Source organism: Heterodontus francisci, chromosome 14, assembly GCF_036365525.1.
Source record: "Heterodontus francisci isolate sHetFra1 chromosome 14, sHetFra1.hap1, whole genome shotgun sequence".
Classification (NCBI taxonomy): Eukaryota; Metazoa; Chordata; class Chondrichthyes; order Heterodontiformes; family Heterodontidae; genus Heterodontus; species Heterodontus francisci.
This window is the reverse complement of record NC_090384.1, coordinates 106128110-106149031: the sequence shown is the minus strand read 5'-3', so window position 1 is coordinate 106149031 and position 20922 is coordinate 106128110. Positions and strand designations below refer to the sequence as shown.

The window sequence follows — 20922 nt, the reverse complement described above, 5'->3', positions numbered from 1 at the left end:
GAATGGCATGTTTCCCTGCTGTATTTGTATTTAAGGATGTGTTTTGTTGATGAAATGACACAGTGTTGCTCAAGAAGCAGAGCAAGAAATTCTCCCAGTGCCTTCAACCAACACAAATAGATTTTCTCAGCCTTCGACCTCCGAGGACTTCAAAATAATTCATTGGAAGTGAGCATGGAGATGCGTCTGCGAGTGGTGATGAAACACAGGAGAAATTCTGTGTCTCAATGGGTAGCACTCTCAGAAAGTCATGGGTCCAAGTCCCACTCCAGACACTTGAACATAAAATCTCAGCTGACACTCCCAGGGCAATACTGAGGGAGTGCTGCACTGTTGGAGGTGCCATTTTTCAGATCAGACGTTAAATCGAGGCCCCGTTTGCCCTCTCCTGTAAATGTTAAAGTTCCAAAGGAACTATTTACAAGAGCAGGGGAGTTCTCCCTGGTTTCCTGGCCAATATTTATCTCTCAACCAACATCCCTAACACAGATTATCTGGACATTATCATATTGCTGTTTGTGGGATCTTGCTGTGTCCAAATTGGCTTTTTTTAAATTCATTCATGGGATGTGGGCGCTTCTGGCCAGTCCAGCATTTATTGTCCATCTCCAATTGCCCTTGAGAAGGTGGTGGTGAGCTGCCTTCTTGAACCGCTGTAGTCCATGGGGGGTAGGTACACCCACAGTGCTGTTAGGAAGGGAGTTCCAGGATTTTGACCCAGTGACAGTGAAGGAACGGCGATATAGTTCTAAGTCAGGATGGTGTGTGACATGGAGGGGAACTTGCAGGTGGTGGAGTTCCCATGTATTTGCTGCCCTTGTCCTTCTAGTTGGTAGAGGTCGCGGGTTTGGAAGGTGCTGTCTAAGGAGCCTTGGTGCATTGCTGCAGTGCATCTTGTAGATGGTACACACTGCTGCCACTGTGTGTCGGTGGTGGAGGGAGTGAATGGTTGTAGACGGGGTGCCAATCAAGCGGGCTGCTTTGTCCTGGATGGTGTCGAGCTTCTTGAGTGTTGTTGGAGCTGCACCCATCCAGGCAAATGGAGAGTATTCCATCACACTCCTGACTTGTGCCTTGTAGATGGTGGACAGGCTTTGGGGAGTCAGGAGGTGAGTTACTCACCACAGGATTCCCAGCCTCTGACCTGCTCTTGTAGCCACGGTATTTATGTGGCTACTCCAGTTCAGTTTCTGGTCAATGGTAGCCCCTAGGATGTTGATAGTGGGGGATTCAGTGATCGTAATACCATTGAATGTCAAGGGGAGATGGTTAGATTCTCTCTTGTTGGAGATGGTCATTGCCTGGCACTTGTGTGGCGCGAATGTTACTTGCCACTTAACAGCACGAGCTGCTGCATTTCCTACATTACAACAGTCGCTACACTTCAAAAAGTAATTAATTGGCTGTAAAGCACTTTGGGACATCCTGAGGTGGTAAAAGATGTAATATAAATGTAAGTTCTTTATTTGTGATGTAGAGACCATCTCTAAGGAACACAAGATCTGTAGCAAAACACCCTGCAGTTTTGTATAATTTTACTCAGGCTTTTTTTTAAACTATATTCACCCTGATCTGAATTCTTTGGGCAAAGTACTGCTGAATGGAAATCCCAATCCTTTCTCCTCCCTGCCTCCTCAATCTTACCGTAAATCCATCAAAGGTTGCGGAGGAATTTTCTATCGCTGTTTGGCATGAAACATCTAAAGGGTTAGAATTATAGAACCCAGATTTTAAGCTCCCAATGCACGAGGAGTTGGGAATCCAGCGGATGGGGCTTCAACAGTGCACAGGACACCCCAAAATGTGTGTCTGTCAGTGTATCCACCGGAATTTAGAAGAGTAAGAGGCGACTTGATTGAAACATATTCGATCCTGAGGGGTCTTGACAGGGTGGATGTGGAAAGGATGTTTCCCCTTGTGGGAGAATCTCAAACCAGGACTCACTGTTTAAAAATAAGGGGTCACCCATTTAAGACAGAGATGAGGAGAATTTATTTCTCAGAGGGTTGTGAGTCTTTGGAATTCTCTTCCTCAAAAGGCAGTGGAAGCAGAGTCTTTGAATATTTGTAACACAGAGATAGATAGGTTCTTGATAAGCAAGTGGGAGGAAGGTTATTGGGGGTAGGTGGAAATGTGGAGTAATCAGTTCAGCCATGAACTTATTGAATGGTAGAGCAGGCTCGAAGGGCCGAGTGGCCTACTCCTGCTCCTAATTCGTATGTTTGTAACCCAGACACCGCATTACTGTATTATCGACGAGTTTCCCAACCAATTAGCATGAGTGGGTGTGGCACCAACTCCAGTACTTTAAGGGACATTGCAAACATGAAATTTGATGGATTCTGGAGTTGGGAGCAGAACAGAACAAAGTGGCAGAATGGAGTGCACACACTTCAAAGGCTGCACCATGTTTTAGTGACACCCCCCTGGGTGCGATGCTGGGGGCAGTAAGGGCCCTCAGGGAGATCCTGTCCCTTACTGACAGGAGAAAGAAGTCTGCTACTGAAACCAAGGTGACGTACTTGGAGGCTGCTGAGGAGGTCAGTAGCAGGAATGTGGTGCCACGCTAATGGATTCAATGTTGAAAGCAGTTTAATGACCTAATCAGGGCAGGAAAGGTAAGCACTGTAGCGAATTCATCTACATCCTGATATGTGTCACCCTAACCGCCTCACTCTGCTTTCTCAAGCCTACTCCAGTACATCACTCCTCACACCAATTTACCTTGCAGGTACACCCACCCCTCTCCGTCTGTGCGCTTCCTCACATCCCCATCTGCCCATGCACCACTGACACTCACCCTCATCTTAATGCAATGTCATGCCCCTCCCTCATTATCACCCTCACCAAATGTTCTCCATCCATCTGTTCGACACAAGACTTTACTCTCACTCATCGGTCTTCCCTGTCCCTTCAGCACAGAACACCGTGGAGAGACAGGGAACTGAAGGGAGCTGTCCAGCCATCTCGCAACAGACAGCAACAAAGAAGGAAGTCTTGGATGTCAGCATCAAGCCTGGGTGTCAGAGATGGGGAGATGGAGGCCTCCCAGCTACCTGCTGGTAGAATTAAATATTGTCTACACACATGGGCTGGAATTTTACGCCACCCCAACGAGATGGATGATGGTGGGGGATGGCGTAAAATTGAGCGAAAGGCTCCGGGAGGCCTTTCCAACCCACTCCCGCCTCCACCCCACATTATGTGGGCCGAATTGGGGGCGGGGGGTTGTGAGAAGCAGGCCACCCGCCCCAGGCCAACCAAGGCTCTTAAGTGGCTACTTAACGGTCACTTAAGGGCCTTCGCCAGCCTCCACCTGGATTTTACCCGTGGCAAGCGGGTGTCTGGGAGATGTAAAAGGCCGCCCAGTGAAACCTGGCGGCCTCTCAGTGCACCCGGGGGGGCCATGATAAACGGGCACAGGGTGCCCAATTGAAGGCTGCCCCTGCTTCCCCAACCACCCTCAGGACCTGAGACGCCCCTCATCCCCCCACACGAGCACCCTTGCCTCGCCGGGATGCGACTGATCACACCGGCGAGGCAAACCAAACTTACCTGGACTCCTGGCTCCATGTCCTCAGCTGGGCTGCAGTCCCAGCAGTGGCCACCGCTCCTGGTGGCGTTGCTGGGACTAAGAGCTGCCGGCCCGATGATTGGCCGGCAGCTCAATGAGGCGGGACTTCCTCCCTCAAGCGGGTGGAAGTCCCGCCTCGGGACGATTAAAGCCTGGGGACCCGTAAAATGCGGGACAGATCCCCGGGCTCTATGGAAGTGGGTTCGCCACCGACTTTTATGACGGTGACCAGCTCCCGTCCCCCCAACGTAAAATCCAGCCCATGACATACAACACTTGCTTATGTTGGCCTGATGTCAGCAGCCAATGGTCATTAAATCATGGCAATTAAATCATTCTTACTATGCAGTTCTATTTCATGTCTTCAATCTCTTACAGGGTCTTTAAGCGTCCCACAGGAGGTGCTACAGGAGGACAATGACTCCTCAGAGGAGGTCACTCACTCTGAGGCTGCACCATCACAAAACTCAGCACCATATACCAACTTAGCCACTCACACTTTGGTGGGACCAATAAGGCAGAGAGTTGGGTTTTCACACCTCACATGGTGGAGACAGGGAGAGCAGCGGAGAGTCCACATCGGAGGGTGTGGGATGCTCCAAGCTCTGCTCAGCTGTACGCAGATGCCGAATCTCAGGGGCTATCGACAAAGCGGATACTTGTGGAGCAGCAGTAAAGAATATGCAACGTACTGGCAGGCTTTCCAGAGAGACTGCAGGAGCCTGTCTCAAGGATGAGTGGTATCACGTTACAGACCTATGAGATAATGGCCAGAATTTTCTCCAAATAGTCATTTATGGCATAGAAGGAGGCCATTCGGCCCATCAAGTCCATGCCTGCTCTCTTCCGAGCAATCCAGTCAGTACCATTCCTTCGCTCAATCCTCGTAGCCCCAACTTTAAAAGTTTTCGTGGATTGGGTCCATTTCCGGGTCCCCACCCCACTCATGTTGAGGTGTGCCCTCAGTGCCATTTTATAGGAGACGACCAATTAACAGGCCACCTCTGTGTGCGTCGCCCAATTAGGGATGGTGGGAGGGCACCAGACACGAGCAGACCAATCAGAGCAACTGAAGCAAACAGTGGCCAGCAGCTCCACTAAGAACGTTGTGTATTACTCAGGTGTGCGGGAGAAAGGGCAACGCAAAATGGAGCAATGATACCAAAGCTGGAACTGGCAGCCACAACCGGACGCCCAGTACAAGCCACTCAACTCACGCTCCAGAGGAAATGCATCCAAACAAAAGCATTTCCCAGTGGATGTGCCACAAAAAATGATTTGTCTCCTTTAGAGTATCCTCAGCATCTGTCTGTCATGTCACTCAAACCTCCTGTACTATTCTCATCTCATGTGAAGAGACAAGCTGGAGACACAGCAGGGGGCCCACGCAACATTTGAAATTTAACACTCAAGGGCCGAAACAGGGGATAATTGAACTTTTAATATCTTCACTGGTTTCCTGCTGCTGGTGGTAGCTGAAGAAATCCTGCTTCCACATAAAGCACTCGGAGACAGAAAAACATTGAGGAGCCGGTTCGACGAGTTTATTTCAGAAAATCCCACCGCCCCCCCCCCTCCCCCTACCCCCACCATTTCCATGGGGCTGGAAAATTCCAGCCAACGTCTTCCGTCCTGGAAAGAATGGCCACCTGCAAGCAGCAGGCAATCAAACGGGCCGACACTGGCATTCACCAATGACATGCACACTCTGAATGTCACCTTAAATAGAATTGAAGAAGTCCCAACCCTGGCCATTCATCTCCCCACTGATCTGCAGTAATATGTTCTCCAGCTGATTGCTAACAGGGCAGTGTGCTTGGGCCATGAGGGGAATGACGGTGAAAGGGAACATGGAAGTGGTGACTCAACTCAAAGTGCTACCACCTCTCCCCCATTGCCCCTCCCCCTCTCAGTCCAGACCCCACATGGTGCCTCATATCTCAATGGTCGAGTTGGGTAGAGCTGTCTTTGGCAGGGCCCTGACATGTTCCAAAATCCAGACAACGTCAGTCAAGAGCATCTGAGCAGTGAGAGCAGGGAATGAGCAGTTTGCCTCCAGCCCTGCCTCAGTCACAGGGCTTACACAAAAGAGAAGTACCAGGAATAGGAAGACTAAAGGTTTGAAGTTGCACCCGGATGTGTTACACAGCGTTAGATTATTAAATTTCTGTTTTATTTTTGAGCCACTTAAATATTAGCTAAGTCCACCACTGTGCCATGTTGCCCATTCTTGCTTGCTGCCTGGCAAGTGGCCTTTTCACTTGTGATTACTGCGGACATGAATTGGCCTCGAGCAGTTGCAGCATGTGAAGGGGGTGCTTGGTTGTTTGTGAGGACTGCTTTGTTTTGGGGGAAAGGAGGGCAGGGGAAAACGTGGCTTTTGCATGTGGCTGTCGGATGGGTGAAACTGGTGGAACCTAAATGAACCTAAATAAATAATGAATTCATCGCCGGCAGCAACAAGCTCCGCCCGTGATGTATCTGCCACATCACCTTCCACTTCCTCCTCTTCTGAATTGTCTGAAGATTAGAATTAGAATTAGAACATTACAGCGCAGTACAGGCCCTTCGGCCCTCGATGTTGCGCCGCCCATCTGACCTACACTATTCTATTTTCATCCATATGTCTATCCAATGACCACTTAAATGCCCTTAAAGTTGGCATCAGCATCAGAATCACAAAATCACAGAATAAAACAGTGCAGAAGAGGCCCTTTGGCCCATCGAGTCTGCACCGATGCATTAAAGACACCTGACCTGTCTACCTAATCCCATTTGCCAGCACTTGGCCCATAGCCTTGAATGTTATGACGTGCCAAGTGCTCACCCAGGTACTTTTTAAAGGATGTGAGGCAACCTGCCTCTACCACCCTCCCAGGCAGGGCATTGCAGACTGTCACCACCCTCTGGGTAAAAAAGATCTTCCTCAAATCCCCCTTAAACCTCCTGCCCCTCACCTTAAACTTGTGTCCCCTAGTAACTGACCCTTTAACTAAGGGGAACAGCTGCTCCCTATCCACCCTGTCCATGCCCCTCATAATCTTGTACACCTCGATCAGGTCACCCCTCAGTCTTCTCTGCTCCAGTGAAAACAACCCAAGCCTATCCAACCTCTCTTCATAGCTTAAATGTTCCATCCCAGACAACATCCTAGTGAATCGCCTCTGCACCCCATCCAGTGCAATCACATCCTTGCTATAATGTGGCGACCAGAATTGCACACAGTACTCCAGCTGTGGCCTTACCAAAGTTCTGTACAACTCCAACATGACCTACCTGCTTTTGTAATCTATGCCTCGATTGATAAAGGCAAGTGTCCCATATGCCTTTTTCACCACCCTATTAACCTGCCCTTCTGCCTTCAGAGATCTATGGACAAACACGCCAAGGTCCCTTTGTTCCTCGGAACTTCCCAGTGTCAGGCCATTCATTGAATACTTCCGTGTCACATTACTCCTTCCAAAGTGTATCACCTCACGCTTTTCAGCATTAAATTCCATCTGCCACTTTTCTGCCTATTTGACCATCCCGTCTATATCTTCCTGTAACCCGAGGAAGTTGTAACTCAACCTCATTGTTAACCACTCGGCCAATCTTTGCGTCATTCGCAAACTTACTGATCCTACCCCCCACATAGTCATCTATGTCGTTTATATAAATGAAAAAACAATAGTGGACCAGCACAGATCCCTGTGGTACGCCACTGGACACTGGCTTCCAGTCACTAAAACAGCCGTCTGTCATCACTCTCTGTCTCCTAGAGCTCAGCCAATTTTGAATCCACCTTATCGAGTTACCCTGTATCCCATGTGCATTTACTTTCTTGATAAGTCTCCCATGTGGGCCCTTGTCAAAGGCTTTGCTGAAATCCATGTAAACTACATCAACTGCACTACCCTCATCTACACACCTGGTCACATGCTCAAAAAATTCAATCAAATTTGTTAGGCATGACCTCCCTCTGATAAAGCCATGTTGACTATTCCTGATCAAATTTTGCCTCTCCAAGTGGAGATAGATTCTTTCCTTCAGAATTTTCTCCAATAGTTTCCCTACCACTGACGTGAGACTCACTGGTCTGTAGTTCCCTGGCTTATCTCTACAACCTTTCTTAAATAGTGGGACCACATTAGCTGTTCTCCAGTCCTCTGGCCCCTCCCCCGTGGCCAGAGAGGAATTAAAAATTTGGGTCAGAGCCCCTGCAATCTCCACCCTCGCCTCCCACAGCATCCTGGGACACAAATCGTCCGGACCTGGAGATTTGTCCACTTTTAAGCCTGCCAAAACCTCCAATACCTTGTCACTCCCTATGACAATTTGCTCAAGAACCTCACAGTCTCTCTCTCTGAGTTCCATATCTACATCCTCATTCTCTTGGGTGAAGACAGATGTGAAGTATTCATTCAACACCCTACCAATGTCCTCTGGCTCCACCCACAGATTTCCCCCTTGGTCCTAATGGGTCTTACTCTTCCTTCTCACTAGGGTGTGAAGTCAGAAGATGGAGTTTAATTGATGGATAGTATAGCCTAATTGATGGCAGTGAGAGACACCTTCAAAGGATATATCAACAGCCTGATGAGCTTCGTTGTGCTTGTGAGAAGAATTCGATAAGGACTCATAGTTGTCAGACTCTTGTTTTGAGAAAGTCTGATGGAGGCCTCGGACAGCTGGAATGGAGACAGAAATTGGACTTAGAGGGGCACAGCATCCAACAGTCAGGGCTGCAGTGGGAGTGGACTCGTCATCCACTGAAGACTACGGAAAAAGGGACATCAACGGAGTGACTGACCAAGACAGTTCACCCCCGTCAAGGTTCTCTGGAGTCTTGGTAATGTATGTACCAAGGGGGAAAGGTACCATTTTAGGGACCTGTTGTGAACAGACTAATTTGGGGTTATAGCAGTGTGCTATAAGATTTTTTGTCTTTCTATACTCTTTTCCTTCCTTTATAATAAAGTTATCTTTCTTTCCTATTTTTATCATTCATAATTCTTCAATATTTACTTAATAATTACTCAATAAAATTACTGTTTTAACAGACGATTTGGCGTCGAGTCACTCATTCCTGTTACGTCCAGAGTAAGGCCCCGAACCTAAGTGAGACTCCACAGGGGACTCACACACACTACAAGGATAGTATCAAACTGAAAGAAACACTGTACAATTCTGTGAACATTAGTGGCAACTCAGAAGATTGGATAGATTTAAAGAACCAGAAAAGGATGACTAAATAAAAGAGGGAGAAATTAGAGTATGAGAAAGCTAGCTAGAAATATGAAAACAGATAGTAAGAGTTTCTACAAGTATTTTAAAAAGGAAAAGAGTAACTAAAGCTAGTGTTGGTCCTCTGGAGAGACAGTCTGGGGAATTAGCATTTATTGATACAAGCACTGAAACAGGCCCTTCGGCCCACTGACTCTGTGCCAACCATCAACCACCCATTCATACTAATCCTACATCCCTACCACATCCCCACCTTTCCTATATTCCCCGACCACCTACCTATACTAGGGGCAATTTATAATGGCCAATTTACCTATCAACCTGCAAGTCTTTGGCTGTGGGAGGAAACCAGAGCACCTGATGAAAACCCACACGGTCACAGGGAGAACTTGCAAACTCCACACAGGCAGTACCCAGAATTGAACCCGGGTCGCTGGAGCTGTGAGGCTGCGGTGCTAACCACTGCACCACTGTGCCGCCCACTTGAAAAACGCATAACTGGCAGAAGCACAGAACTGGTATTTTGTGTCTGTTTTCACTGTAGAAGACATAGAAAACCTTCCAAAGATACTTGAAAATCAAGAGGCGAAAGGGAGGGAGGAACTTAAAACAATCACCACCACCAGGGAGGTTGACAAGTCCCCAGGACCTTGCATTCTAGGGTTTGAAAAGAAATGGCTGCAGAGATAGTAGAGGTCATAGAGTCATAGAGTTATACAGCACAGAAACAGGCCCTTCGGCCCATCGTGTCTGTGCTAGCCATTAAGCACCTATCTATTCCAATCCCAATTTCCATCATTGGTTATAATCTGATTCTGAAAGGGTCTGAGTGGGTTGAAAAATCGCAAATTTAACACCTTTATTCAAGAAAGGAGGGAGACAGAAAGAAGGAAACTATAGGTCAGTTTAGCTTAACATCTGTCATAGGGAAATTGCTAGAATCCATTATTAAGGAGGTTATAGCAGGATACTTAGAAAATCATAATGGGTTCAGGCAAAACATGGTTTTGTGAAAGGGAAATCATGTTTAATCAATTCATTAGAGTTCTTTGAGGAAATAACAAGCAAGGTGGATAAAGGGGAACCTGTAGATGTGGCGTACTTGGATTTTCAAAAGGCATTTGATAAGGTGCCACATCAAAGATTCTTACACTAAATAAAAGAGCATGGTAAAGGGGTAACATATGAGCATTGATAAGGGATTGGTTAGCTTACAGGAAGCAGAGATCAGGATAAATGGGTCATTTTCAGGTTGGCAAGCTGTAACTAGTGAAGTGCCACAGGGATCGGTGCTGGGGCTTCAACTATTTCCAATCTATATCAATGACTTGGATGAAGGGACTGAATGTATAGTAGCTAAATTTGTTGATGACACCAAGAGATGTAGGAAAGTAAGTTGTCAAGAGGAAGTAAAGAGGCTAGAAAGGGATATAGATAGGTTAAGTGAGTGGGCTAACATTTGGCAGATGGATTTTAATGTGGGAAAATGTGAACTTGTCCACTTTGGTAGGAAGAATAGGAAAGCTGTATACTATTTAAATGGAGAGAGACTGCAGAACTCTGAGGTACAGAGGGATCTGGGTGTCCTGGTACATGAATCACAATAGGTTAGCATGGAGGTACAGCATGTGATTAGGAAGGCAAATGGGATGTTAGTGTTTATTGCAAGGGGAATGGGGCCGAAGGGCCTGTACTGCACTGTAATGTTCTAAAAAAAATAATAAAAGTAGGAAAATTTTACAGCAGCTGTACAGGGCCTTGGTGAGACCACATTTGGAGTACTGTGTTCACTTTTGGTCTTCTTATTTGAAAAAGGATATAACTGCATTAGAGGCAGTTCAGAGAAGGGTCACTCGACTCATTCCTGGGTTGAAGGACTTATGAGGAAAGGCTGAGGAGGTTGGGTTTTTACCCATTGGAGTTTAGAAGAATGAGAGGTGATCTTGTTGAAACATATAACATCCTGAGGGAACTTGATAGGGTGGCTGCCGGGAAGATGTTTCCTCTTGTGGGGGAGACTAGAACCAGGGGACACAGTTTAAAAATAAGAGCTCTCCCTTAAGATGGGTTGAGGAGAATTTTTTTTCTCAAAGGGTTGTTAGTCTGTGGAATCTTCTTCACCAGAAAGCAGTGGAGGCGGGGTCATTGAATTTATTCAAGGTTGAGTTGGATAGCTGTTTGATAGACAAGTGAGTCAAGAGTTCTGGGGGGCAGACAGGAAAGTGGAGTTAAGACCACAACCAGATCAGCCATTACTTTATCGAATGGCAGAACATCCTCAAAGGACCGAATGGCCTACTCCTGTTCCTATGTTCCTAAAAATTTCATTTAGATTAATCAAGTATGATCTGCCTTTTACAAATCCATGTTGGCTCTCCTTAATTAACTCAAATCTCTCCAAGTTCCCATTGACCTTTTCCCTGATTATTGTTTGTAAAACCTTACCCACAACCGATGTTAAACTAACTGGCCTTTAATTACTAGGACTGTCCTTACACCCTTTCTTGAATAAGGGTGTTACATTTGCCACTCTCCAATCCTCTGGCGCCTTCCCCGTATCCAGGGAAGATTGGAAGATTATGGCAAGTCCTTCCATTATCTCCATTCCCACTTCCTTTAGCAACCTGGGATGCAAACCATCGGACCAAGTGACTTATCCATTCTAAGCATAGCCAGCCTTTTTAGTACCTCTTCACGGTTAATTTTTACCCTATCCATTGCCTCTACTTTCTCCACTTCTACCAATATTTTGTCAGATTCTTCATCGCTAGGAACACCGACACAAAGTACTCATTAAGTATTCGAGCCTTGCCCTGTGCCTCTAAGCATATATTACCCTCTTTGTCTCTGATTGGCCCCACTCCACCTCTTACTATCCACTTCCTATTTACATGCCGGTGGACTGTCATTCTATTCTCATATTCTCTCTTTGCCAGTCTTATTTTCCTCTTCTCCTCCCCTCTCAACTTATTGTATTTAACCTGGTTCTTGTTTGAAGAATTCACCTGATATGCACCATACACCCTCTTTTTTGTTTTATCATAATCTCTATCTCCCTCGTCATCCAAGGAGCCCTGTTCTTGGTTCATCTACCTTTTGCCCTTGTTGGAATGTCCCTAGCCTGTACCCGAAGCATCTCTTCCTTAAAGATAACCCATTGTTTCATTACAGATTTTCCTGTCAGTCTTTGGTTCCATTATATGCTGGCGAGGTCCTTTCTCATCACTTTGAAATTAGCCCTCTTGCAATCTAGACGTTCTACCTTATTTTGTTCCTTGCTTTTCTCCATTACTCGTCTAAACCTTATGATACAATGATCACTCTTATCCAGGTGCTCCCCCACAGACACTTGGTCCACTTGGTGCACCTCATTCCCCAGCACCAGATCCAGAAATGCCTCCTTTCTAGTTGTGCCAAGAACATCCTGATTAAGGAAGTTCTCCTGAACACATTTCAGAAATTTCTCCCCCTCTTTCCCCTTACTCTAACATTATCCCAATTGATATTAAAGTCCCCCAATATCACCACTCTTTATTTTTTTAGAGCCAGGCGTTAAGTCCAGTTCAAGGTGCAACGTGATTAGCGAGGGTGAACTGCCACAGGACATAACCATCTTGGCAGCTTCCCAGCAATCTTGCTCACACCTGCACAATGATTGATTCGTGGTTACATGCCAGCTGCACATTGAGGAACACTCCTGGATGATCTGCCTTAATTGCCACGTGTGCATTCAATGACACCCTGCACCTGTGGAAAGGTAGCCGAAGCCACAAATCCAACTGAACACTCGTTCTGACTTGCATCAGTGGCAATGTTGACAAAATTGCCTGCCCTGGAAAACAATCCATCAGTCATCTGTCTGATACATTTGTGGGCTAGAAACTGTGAGATCTGACAGAACTCTGCTAGGAACCAGAGGCAAAGAAGTTGTGGGCAGTGGTGACTTTGACAGCCACTGGCGAAGTATGGCCAGAACAAAGAACAAAAAACAGTACAGCACAGGAACAGGCCATTCGGCCCTCCAAGCCTGCGCCGATCTTGATGCCTGTCTAAACTAAAACCTTCTGCACTTCCGGGGACCGTATCCCTCTATTCCCATCCTATTCATGGATTTGTCAAGATGCCTCTTAAACGTCCCTATCGTACCTGCTTCCACCACTTCCCCCAGCAGCAAGTTCCAGGCACTCACCACCCTTTGTGTAAAGAACTTGCCTCGCACATCCCCTCTAAACTTTGCCCCTCGCACCTTAAACCTATGTCCCCAAATAACTGACTCTTCCACCCTGGGAAAAAGCTTCTGACTATCCACTCTGTCCATGCCGCTCATAACTTTGTAAACCTCTATCATGTCGCCCCTCCACCTCCGTCGTTCCAGTGAAAACAATACGAGTTTATCCAACCTCTCCTCACAGCTAATGCCCTCCAGACCAGGCAATATCCTGCCACTCAGTCCATTTGGCAGCATGTCTTGTTCTAGCAGGCTATCACCAACTGACATAACACCCTGAGCCACTGGTGTTCCAACATGTTGAGGACGTGGACCCTTTGCCTGCAGATCCTGGGTTACAGGTATGAACTCCTGCAAGCTGCATCTCTCTGCTGCTCCCCTCTCTCTTGTGCAGCTGCAGGTCTGTCAGGAGCTGGCTGTTGCTGCTGGTTTTTATATTCTTTCATGGGATGTGGGCGTCACTGGCAAGGCCAGCATTTGTTGCCCATCCCTAATTGCCCTTGACAACTGAGCATCTTGCTTGGCCGTTTCAGAGGGCAGTTAAGAGTCAACCACATTGCTGTGGGTCTGGAGTCACATGTAGGCCAGACCAGGTAAGGATAGCAGATTTCCTTCCCTAAAGGACATTATTGTACAAGATGTTTTTTTTCTGACAATTGATGATAGTTTTATGGCACCATTACTGAGACTTGATTTCAATTCCAGATATTTATTAATTGATAAATTAGATTTAAATTCCACCAGCTGCCATGATGAGATTTGAACCCATGCCCCCAGGGCATTAGCCCGGGCCTCTCAATTACTAGTTCAGTGACAGTACACCACCATCTCCCCAATGCGATTGCTCATCTTGGTCTTTATCTGAGGTCAAAGGGAAACAGCATAAGCAGCACCCATGCGAATCTGAAAGATCAGAACTCCAAAGTGGAGATCAGACGTACACACGTCCAAAGTTGTCAAAATAACCTCCAATGTTGTGAAAGTCACCTCTCAGCATAAGGCCTGTGAACAAAGTCTTTCCCATAAACATGCAAGAAAGCAGCTGTTAAGGTTTCAGTACTTGTTGACAGATTTCCCTGTCATGTCTGTAGTCCCCTCAGTTGCTGCTGCGTTCTCACCTGCGTTCTCACCTGTGTTTTCACTGCTGAGTTCCAGGAAGCCCAGGAAACCAGCTAAATTGCAAAGGTCAGGGTAATATCCCCGCAACTGAGCGATTATCATATTGAAATTGGCCACTCAGCTCCTGACCTCATTACAGTCTTCGTTCAAACATGGACAAAAGAGCTGAACTCCAGAGGTGAGGTAAGAGTGACTGCCCTTGACATCAAAGCAGCATTTAACCGAGTATGGCATCAAGGAGCCCTAGCAAAACTGAGGTCAAAGGGAATCAGGGGGAAAACTCTCCGCTGGTTGGAGTCATACCTAGCACGAAGGAAGATGGTTGTGTTTGTTGGAAGTCAATCATCTGAGCTCCAGGACATCACTGCAGGAGTTCCTCAGGGTAGCGTCCTAGGCCGAACCATCTTCAGCTGCTTCATCAATGACCTTCCTTCAATTATAAGGTCAGAAATGGGGATGTTCGCTAATGATTGCACAATGTTCAGCACCATTCGTGATTCCTCAGATACTGAAGCAGTCCGTGTAGAAATGCAGCAAGACCTGGACAATATCCAGGCTTGGGCTGATAAATGGCAAGTAACATTCGCGCCACACAAGTGCCAGGCAATGAACATCTCCAACAAGAGAGAATCTAACCATCTCCCCCTTGACATTCAATGGCATTACCATCGCTGAATCCCCCACTATCAACATCCTAGGGGCTACCATTGACCAGCAACTGAACTGGAATAGCCATATAAATACCATGGCTACAAGAGCAGGTCAGAGGCTAGGAATCCTGTGGCGAGTAACTCACCTCCTGACTCCCTAAAGCCTGTCCACCATCTACAAGGCACAAGTCGGGAGTGTGATGGAATACTCTCCACTAGCCTGGATGGGTGCAGCTCCAACAACGCTCAAGAAGCTCGACACCATACAGGACAAAACAACCCACTTGATTGGCACCCCATCCACCACCTTCAACATTCACTCTCTTCACCATTGACACACAGTGGCAGCAGTGTGTACCATCTACAAGATGCACTGCAGCAATGCACCAAGGCTCCTTAGACAGCACCTTCCAAACCCACAACCTCTACCAACTAGAAGGACAAGGGCAGCAAATACATGGGAACTCCACCACCTGCAAGTTCCCCTCCAAGTCACACACCATCCTGCCTTGGAACTATATCGCCATTCCTTCACTGTCGCTGGGTCAAAATCCTGGAACTCCCTTCCTAACAGCACTGTGGGTGTACCTACCCCACATGGACTGCAGCGGTTCAAGAAGGCAGCTCACCACCACCTTCTCAAGGGCAAATAGGAAGGGCAATAAATGCTGGCCTAGCCAGCGATGCCCACATCCTGTGAAATGAATAAATAAAAAAAAACTCTCACAAGGGGGAATCTTGAGTGCAGCCTAACACAGAAGGAGATGATTGCAGCCAGCTTCTCAATGTACTTTCAATTTCACCTGTTTTAATCTCCCACCCACTCCTAAACCCACCTGGTCCTGCCAGTTAAATTTCAGCCCATAGAATCATATAGCACAGAAGGAGGCCATTCAGCCCATCACGCCTGTGCCAGCTCTTTGAAAGAACTATTCAATTAGTTCCACTCCCTCGATCTTTCCCTATAACCCTGTAATCATTTTCCTTTTCAAGTATTTATCCAATTGCCTTTTTGAAAGTTATTATTGAATCTACTTCCACTGCCCTTTGCAGGGCTATGGGAAAAGAGCAAGAGGTGTAGGACTAATTGGAAGCTCTTTCAAAGAACTGACACAATGGGTCAAATGTCCTCCTTCTCTGCTGTATTGCACAGAAGGAAGTCTGGAACTAGCAGTCATGGTCCTAGAATAAGTGGTCGGACATTTAGGACTGAGATGAGGAGAAATGCCTTCACTCAGAGGGTTGTAAATCTTTGGAATTTATTACCTGAGAGAACTTTGGACGCTCAGTCATTGAGTATATTCAAGACTGAGATCAATAGAGTTTTGGACACTAAGGGGCTCAGGGAATATGGGGAGCAGGCGGGAAAGTGGATTTGAAGTCCAAGATCAGCCATGATCTTATTGATCAGGCAGGCTCGAGGGGCTGAATGGCTTACTCCTATTTTTCATATATAAAGAATCAGGTCTGACAGTGACAAAAATGGACTAAAAGCCTTGTATCAGCCAACATTGCACATCATCGAGAGCACACTGCAACCTCTAAACCTCAGCGGAATCTTCCAGTCTCCACTGAGTTTCTCAGCAACTCGCTACTGTGAGAAGAAATGTTTGCGATAAACAATGTATGGTGAAAGTCTGGTAGAGCTGCTTAAGCAACAACACTAATGATTCTCCGCCACAGCATAACAAAAGAACTTTTAGAACTTTTCACTGTCCAATATCTTGGTTTCCTTCGACTAAATCGATATTATAGCCAGCTTTCAAACTCCAAACCCATTTACTCAGAGAGAGTTTAGATTCCATTTATAAATAATTCCATCAGTGCACTCAAACATATGTAGTTTGATGAACTAGTTTTGTGTTTGATTCTATCCCCCCTTGGGGTGAATTAGCCCCGTTTGAAATTCACCCTGGGCGAGAAACAGACTTCCTGCCCTGGCCGATATTACTAGGGTTAGCGTTACTAAACCTCGCAGTCTATGTTAGATTTTATCAATTCTGTGCGAATAAAAACAGTAACATTCTTCAGCAGAGTGATTGCTCACTCTTCAGTCACAACTGGCACCTCGACTCTGTGATGATAAACTGAGGGAGCATTAGGGGGAAAAACTGATGGGACATTAGGGGCACAGTCTGAGGGGGCATTAGGGGCACAGACTGATCGGATATTAGGGGGACAGGCTGAGGGGGTATTGGGGGAAAAACTGATGGGGCATTAGGGGGACAGACTGAGGGGGCATTAGGGGCACAGACTGAGGGGGCATTAGGGGCACAGACTGATCGGATATTAGGGGGACAGGCTGAGGGGGTATTAGGGGGAAACTGATGGGGCTTTAGAGGCACAGACTGAGGGGGCATTAGGGGGACAGACTGAGGGGGCATTAGGGGGACAGACTGATGGAGCATTAGGGGGACAGACTGATGGGGTATTGGGGGGGAAACTGATGGGGCACTGAGGGACTGACTGAGGGGGTATTAGGGGAACAGACTGATGGGGCATTAGGGGGGGCGACTGATGGAGCATTGGGGGAAAACTGATGGGGCATTAGGGGGAAAACTGATGGAGCACTGAGGGACAGACTGAGGGGGTATTAGGGGAACAGACTGATGGGGCTTTAGGGGGACAGACTGATGGGGCATTAGAGGGACAGACTGATGGGGCATTAGGGGGACTGATGGGGCATTAGAGGGACAGACTGATGGGGCATTAGAGGGACAGGCTGATGGGGCATTAGAAGGACAGGCTGATGGGGCATTAGAGAGACCGACTGATGGGGCATTAGGGGGACTGATGGGGCATTAGAGGGACTGATTGGGCATTAGAGGGACAGACTGATGGGGCATTAGGGGGACTGGGGGCATTAGAGGGACTGATGGGGCATTAGAGGGACAGTGATGGGGCATTAGGGGGACTGATGGGGCATTAGAGGGACAAACTGATGGGGCATTAGGGGGACAGATGGGGCATTAGAGGGACAGGCTGATGGGGCATTAGGGGGACAGATGGGGCATTAGAGGGACAGACTGATGGGGCAATAGAGGGACAGACTGATGGGGCATTAGAGGGTGATGGGGCATTAGAGGGACAGACTGATGGGGCATTAGAGGGACAGACTGATGGGGCATTAGGGGGACTGATGGGGCATTAGAGGGACAGACTGATGGGGCATTAGGGGGACTGATGGGGCATTAGAGGGACAGGCTGATGGGGCATTAGGGGGACTGATGGGGCATTAGAGGGACTGATGGGGCTTTAGAGGGACAGACTGATGGGGCATTAGGGGGACTGATGGGGCATTAGGGGGACTGATGGGGCATTAGAGGGACTGATGGGGCATTAGAGGGACAGACTGATGGGGCATTAGGGGGCCTGATGGGGCATTAGGGGGACTGATGGGGCATTAGGGGGACTGATGGGGCATTAGAGGGGCAGACTGATGGGGCATTAGGGGGACTGATGGGGCATTAAGGGGACTGATGGGGCATTAGAGGGACTGATGGGGCATTAGAGGGACAGACTGATGGGGCATTAGGGGGACAGATGGGGCATTAGAGGGACAGACTGATGGGGCATTAGAGGGACAGACTGATGGGGCATTAGGGGGACTGATGGGGCATTAGAGGGACAGACTGATGGGGCATTAGGGGGACTGATGGGGCATTAGAGGGACAGGCTGATGGGGCATTAGGGGGACTGATGGGGCATTAGAGGGACTGATGGGGCTTTAGAGGGACAGACTGATGGGGCATTAGGGGGACTGATGGGGCATTAGGGGGACTGATGGGGCATTAGAGGGACTGATGGGGCATTAGAGGGACAGACTGATGGGGCATTAGGGGGACTGATGGGGCATTAGAGGGACTGATGGGGCATTAGAGGGACAGACTGATGGGGCATTAGGGGGACTGATGGGGCATTAGAGGGACTGATGGGGCATTAGAGGGACAGACTGATGGGGCATTAGGGGGCCTGATGGGGCATTAGGGGGACTGATGGGGCATTAGACGGACTGATGGGGCATTAGAGGGACAGACTGATGGGGCATTAGGGGGCCTGATGGGGCATTAGGGGGACTGATGGGGCATTAGACGGACTGATGGGGCATTAGAGGGACAGACTGATGGGGCATTAGGGGGACTGATGGGGCATTAGAGGGACTGATGGGGCATTAGAGGGACAGACTGATGGGGCATTAGGGGGCCTGATGGGGCATTAGGGGGACTGATGGGGCATTAGACAGACTGATGGGGCATTAGAGGGACAGACTGATGGGGCATTAGGGGGCCTGATGGGGCATTAACCCTATCCCAGGATTAACAACACAACCTGTGCCTTTAAAAATGATCAGTGAAGCTTTGTTTTAAAAAGGAGCATCCGATATTAAAATATTGGAATAAGATTCGAGTTGTCTTGACATCTGGACTGAACAAAGGGGCAGGAGCAGCGTTGGGAATAGGGAGGAGGGAGATTACAGGTGGAATACTCTTTGTGAAAACACAGCTGGAGAGATGGCTCTGTCTCTTACCTTGTAAATGCTGATTTACAACATTCTCCAGCCGCTCTAACCTTTCCCTCAGCCTGAGAGTCTCCCTCTTGTCTTCCTGCAAGTGAAGTTCGGGTAAAGGCGGCTGCACTTTGATGTATCCGCTGCCCAGGTAGTTGGTGACCCAGGCGATGTAGATGAGACACAGGAGATTACTGAGTCCGCTCAGGATCACACAAGTGGAGAGGAAAGTTTGAGTTTTCCTGCTACAATAAGGCATGTTTGCGACAATGCGGAGCGGGAGCAGCCTCTCCCTCTCCCTCTCCCTCTTCTCTCTACAATCCCGGAGCCCTGCAATTTCTCAGGTCACTTTCAGCAGCAGGAAATTCCCAAATAGCAACAAACTGCCGCGGGGACATGTCTGCAAATTCCAGATCACCTTCAATCCGCTGCAAATCGGATTAACTCCGCTCCTGCACCGTCCTCACTGAGGCAACTGGAGTCGTTGCAGATGTGCACAGAGACCCCCCAACCCCCTCCAGCTTCCCTCCTCCCTCCAGGCCACCCCCTTCCCTCCTTCTCCTCTCCCCCTCTCTCTCCCTCAGGCTCTCCGGCTGCTTAACTGGCTCCATCTGCGGGCAGAATGGGCTATTTACCCAGGAGAGCAGAGCCAGGGACCCTCCATCCGCAACTCAACCCACTCTGGAACCAACTACACTCAGAGCAATGCGAGTGAGGGACTCGGAGGGTTGGGAATGGGAGTGAGGGACTCGGAGGGTTGGGAATGGGAGTGAGGGACTCGGAGGGATGGGAATGGGAGTGAGGGACTCGAAGGGATGGGAATGGGAGTGAGGGACTCGGAATGATGGGAATAGGTGAGGGGCTCGGAGGGATGGGAATGGGAGTGAGGGGCTCGGAGGGATGGGAATGGGAGTGAGGGACTCGGAGTGATGGGAATGGGAGTGAGGGGCTCGGATGGATGGGAATAGGAGTGAGGGACTCGGAGGGATGGGAATGGGAGTGAGGGACTCGGAAGGTTGGGAATAGGAGTGAGGGACTTGGAGGGATGGGAATGGGAGTGAGGGACTCGGAGGGATGGGAATGGGAGTGAGGGACTCGGAGGGTTGGGAATAGGAGTGAGGGACTCGGAGGGATGGGAATGGGAGTGAGGGGCTCGGAGGGATGGGAATGGGAGTGAGGGACTCGGAGGGATGGGAATGGGAGTGAGGGACTCGGAGGGATGGGAATGGGAGTGATGGGTTCAGGAGCTGATATATAAACAGTAAATGAAATGCTCCAGATTTGCGCTAAAATGAGGAAAACACTCACATCTGCTCTGTGCAAATAATAACATTTAACAATGTGTCTCTTCTGTAGCCAGTTTAAATATTGCTTTCTGTTCCAGGACTGTAGGGTGCAGTGAGTTAAAATTCTTTCGAAGGTCATGTTAACCATTTCATACTCTGCAGGGGCCCAGAATATATCCCGAACTCCCCCTCCAAGTGTTACTATCCTAGAATTTATTCACACAATACCTGACATATTTGACTCTGTTATCAAGTCAATTTGACATGAATAAGATGAAGATTAGCAGTGATTTGTCAGAAATGATCACCTGAGATTTTTTTTAACAGATTCC

The 20922-nt window shown here is 48.1% G+C and overlaps 1 protein-coding gene across 1 annotated transcript in view; it reads right to left on the bottom strand.

The window, feature by feature from the left end:
• galnt18b (UDP-N-acetyl-alpha-D-galactosamine:polypeptide N-acetylgalactosaminyltransferase 18b) overlaps positions 1-19806 on the bottom strand; it is a 472052-nt gene extending 452246 nt beyond the window's left edge. The window contains exon 1 of the mRNA XM_068046700.1: positions 19326-19806. Coding sequence (XP_067902801.1) covers positions 19326-19563 — 238 coding nt within the window. The 5' untranslated portion in view covers positions 19564-19806. The remainder of the gene's footprint in view (positions 1-19325) is intronic.
• Between the last annotated feature and the right edge of the window lie 1116 nt (positions 19807-20922).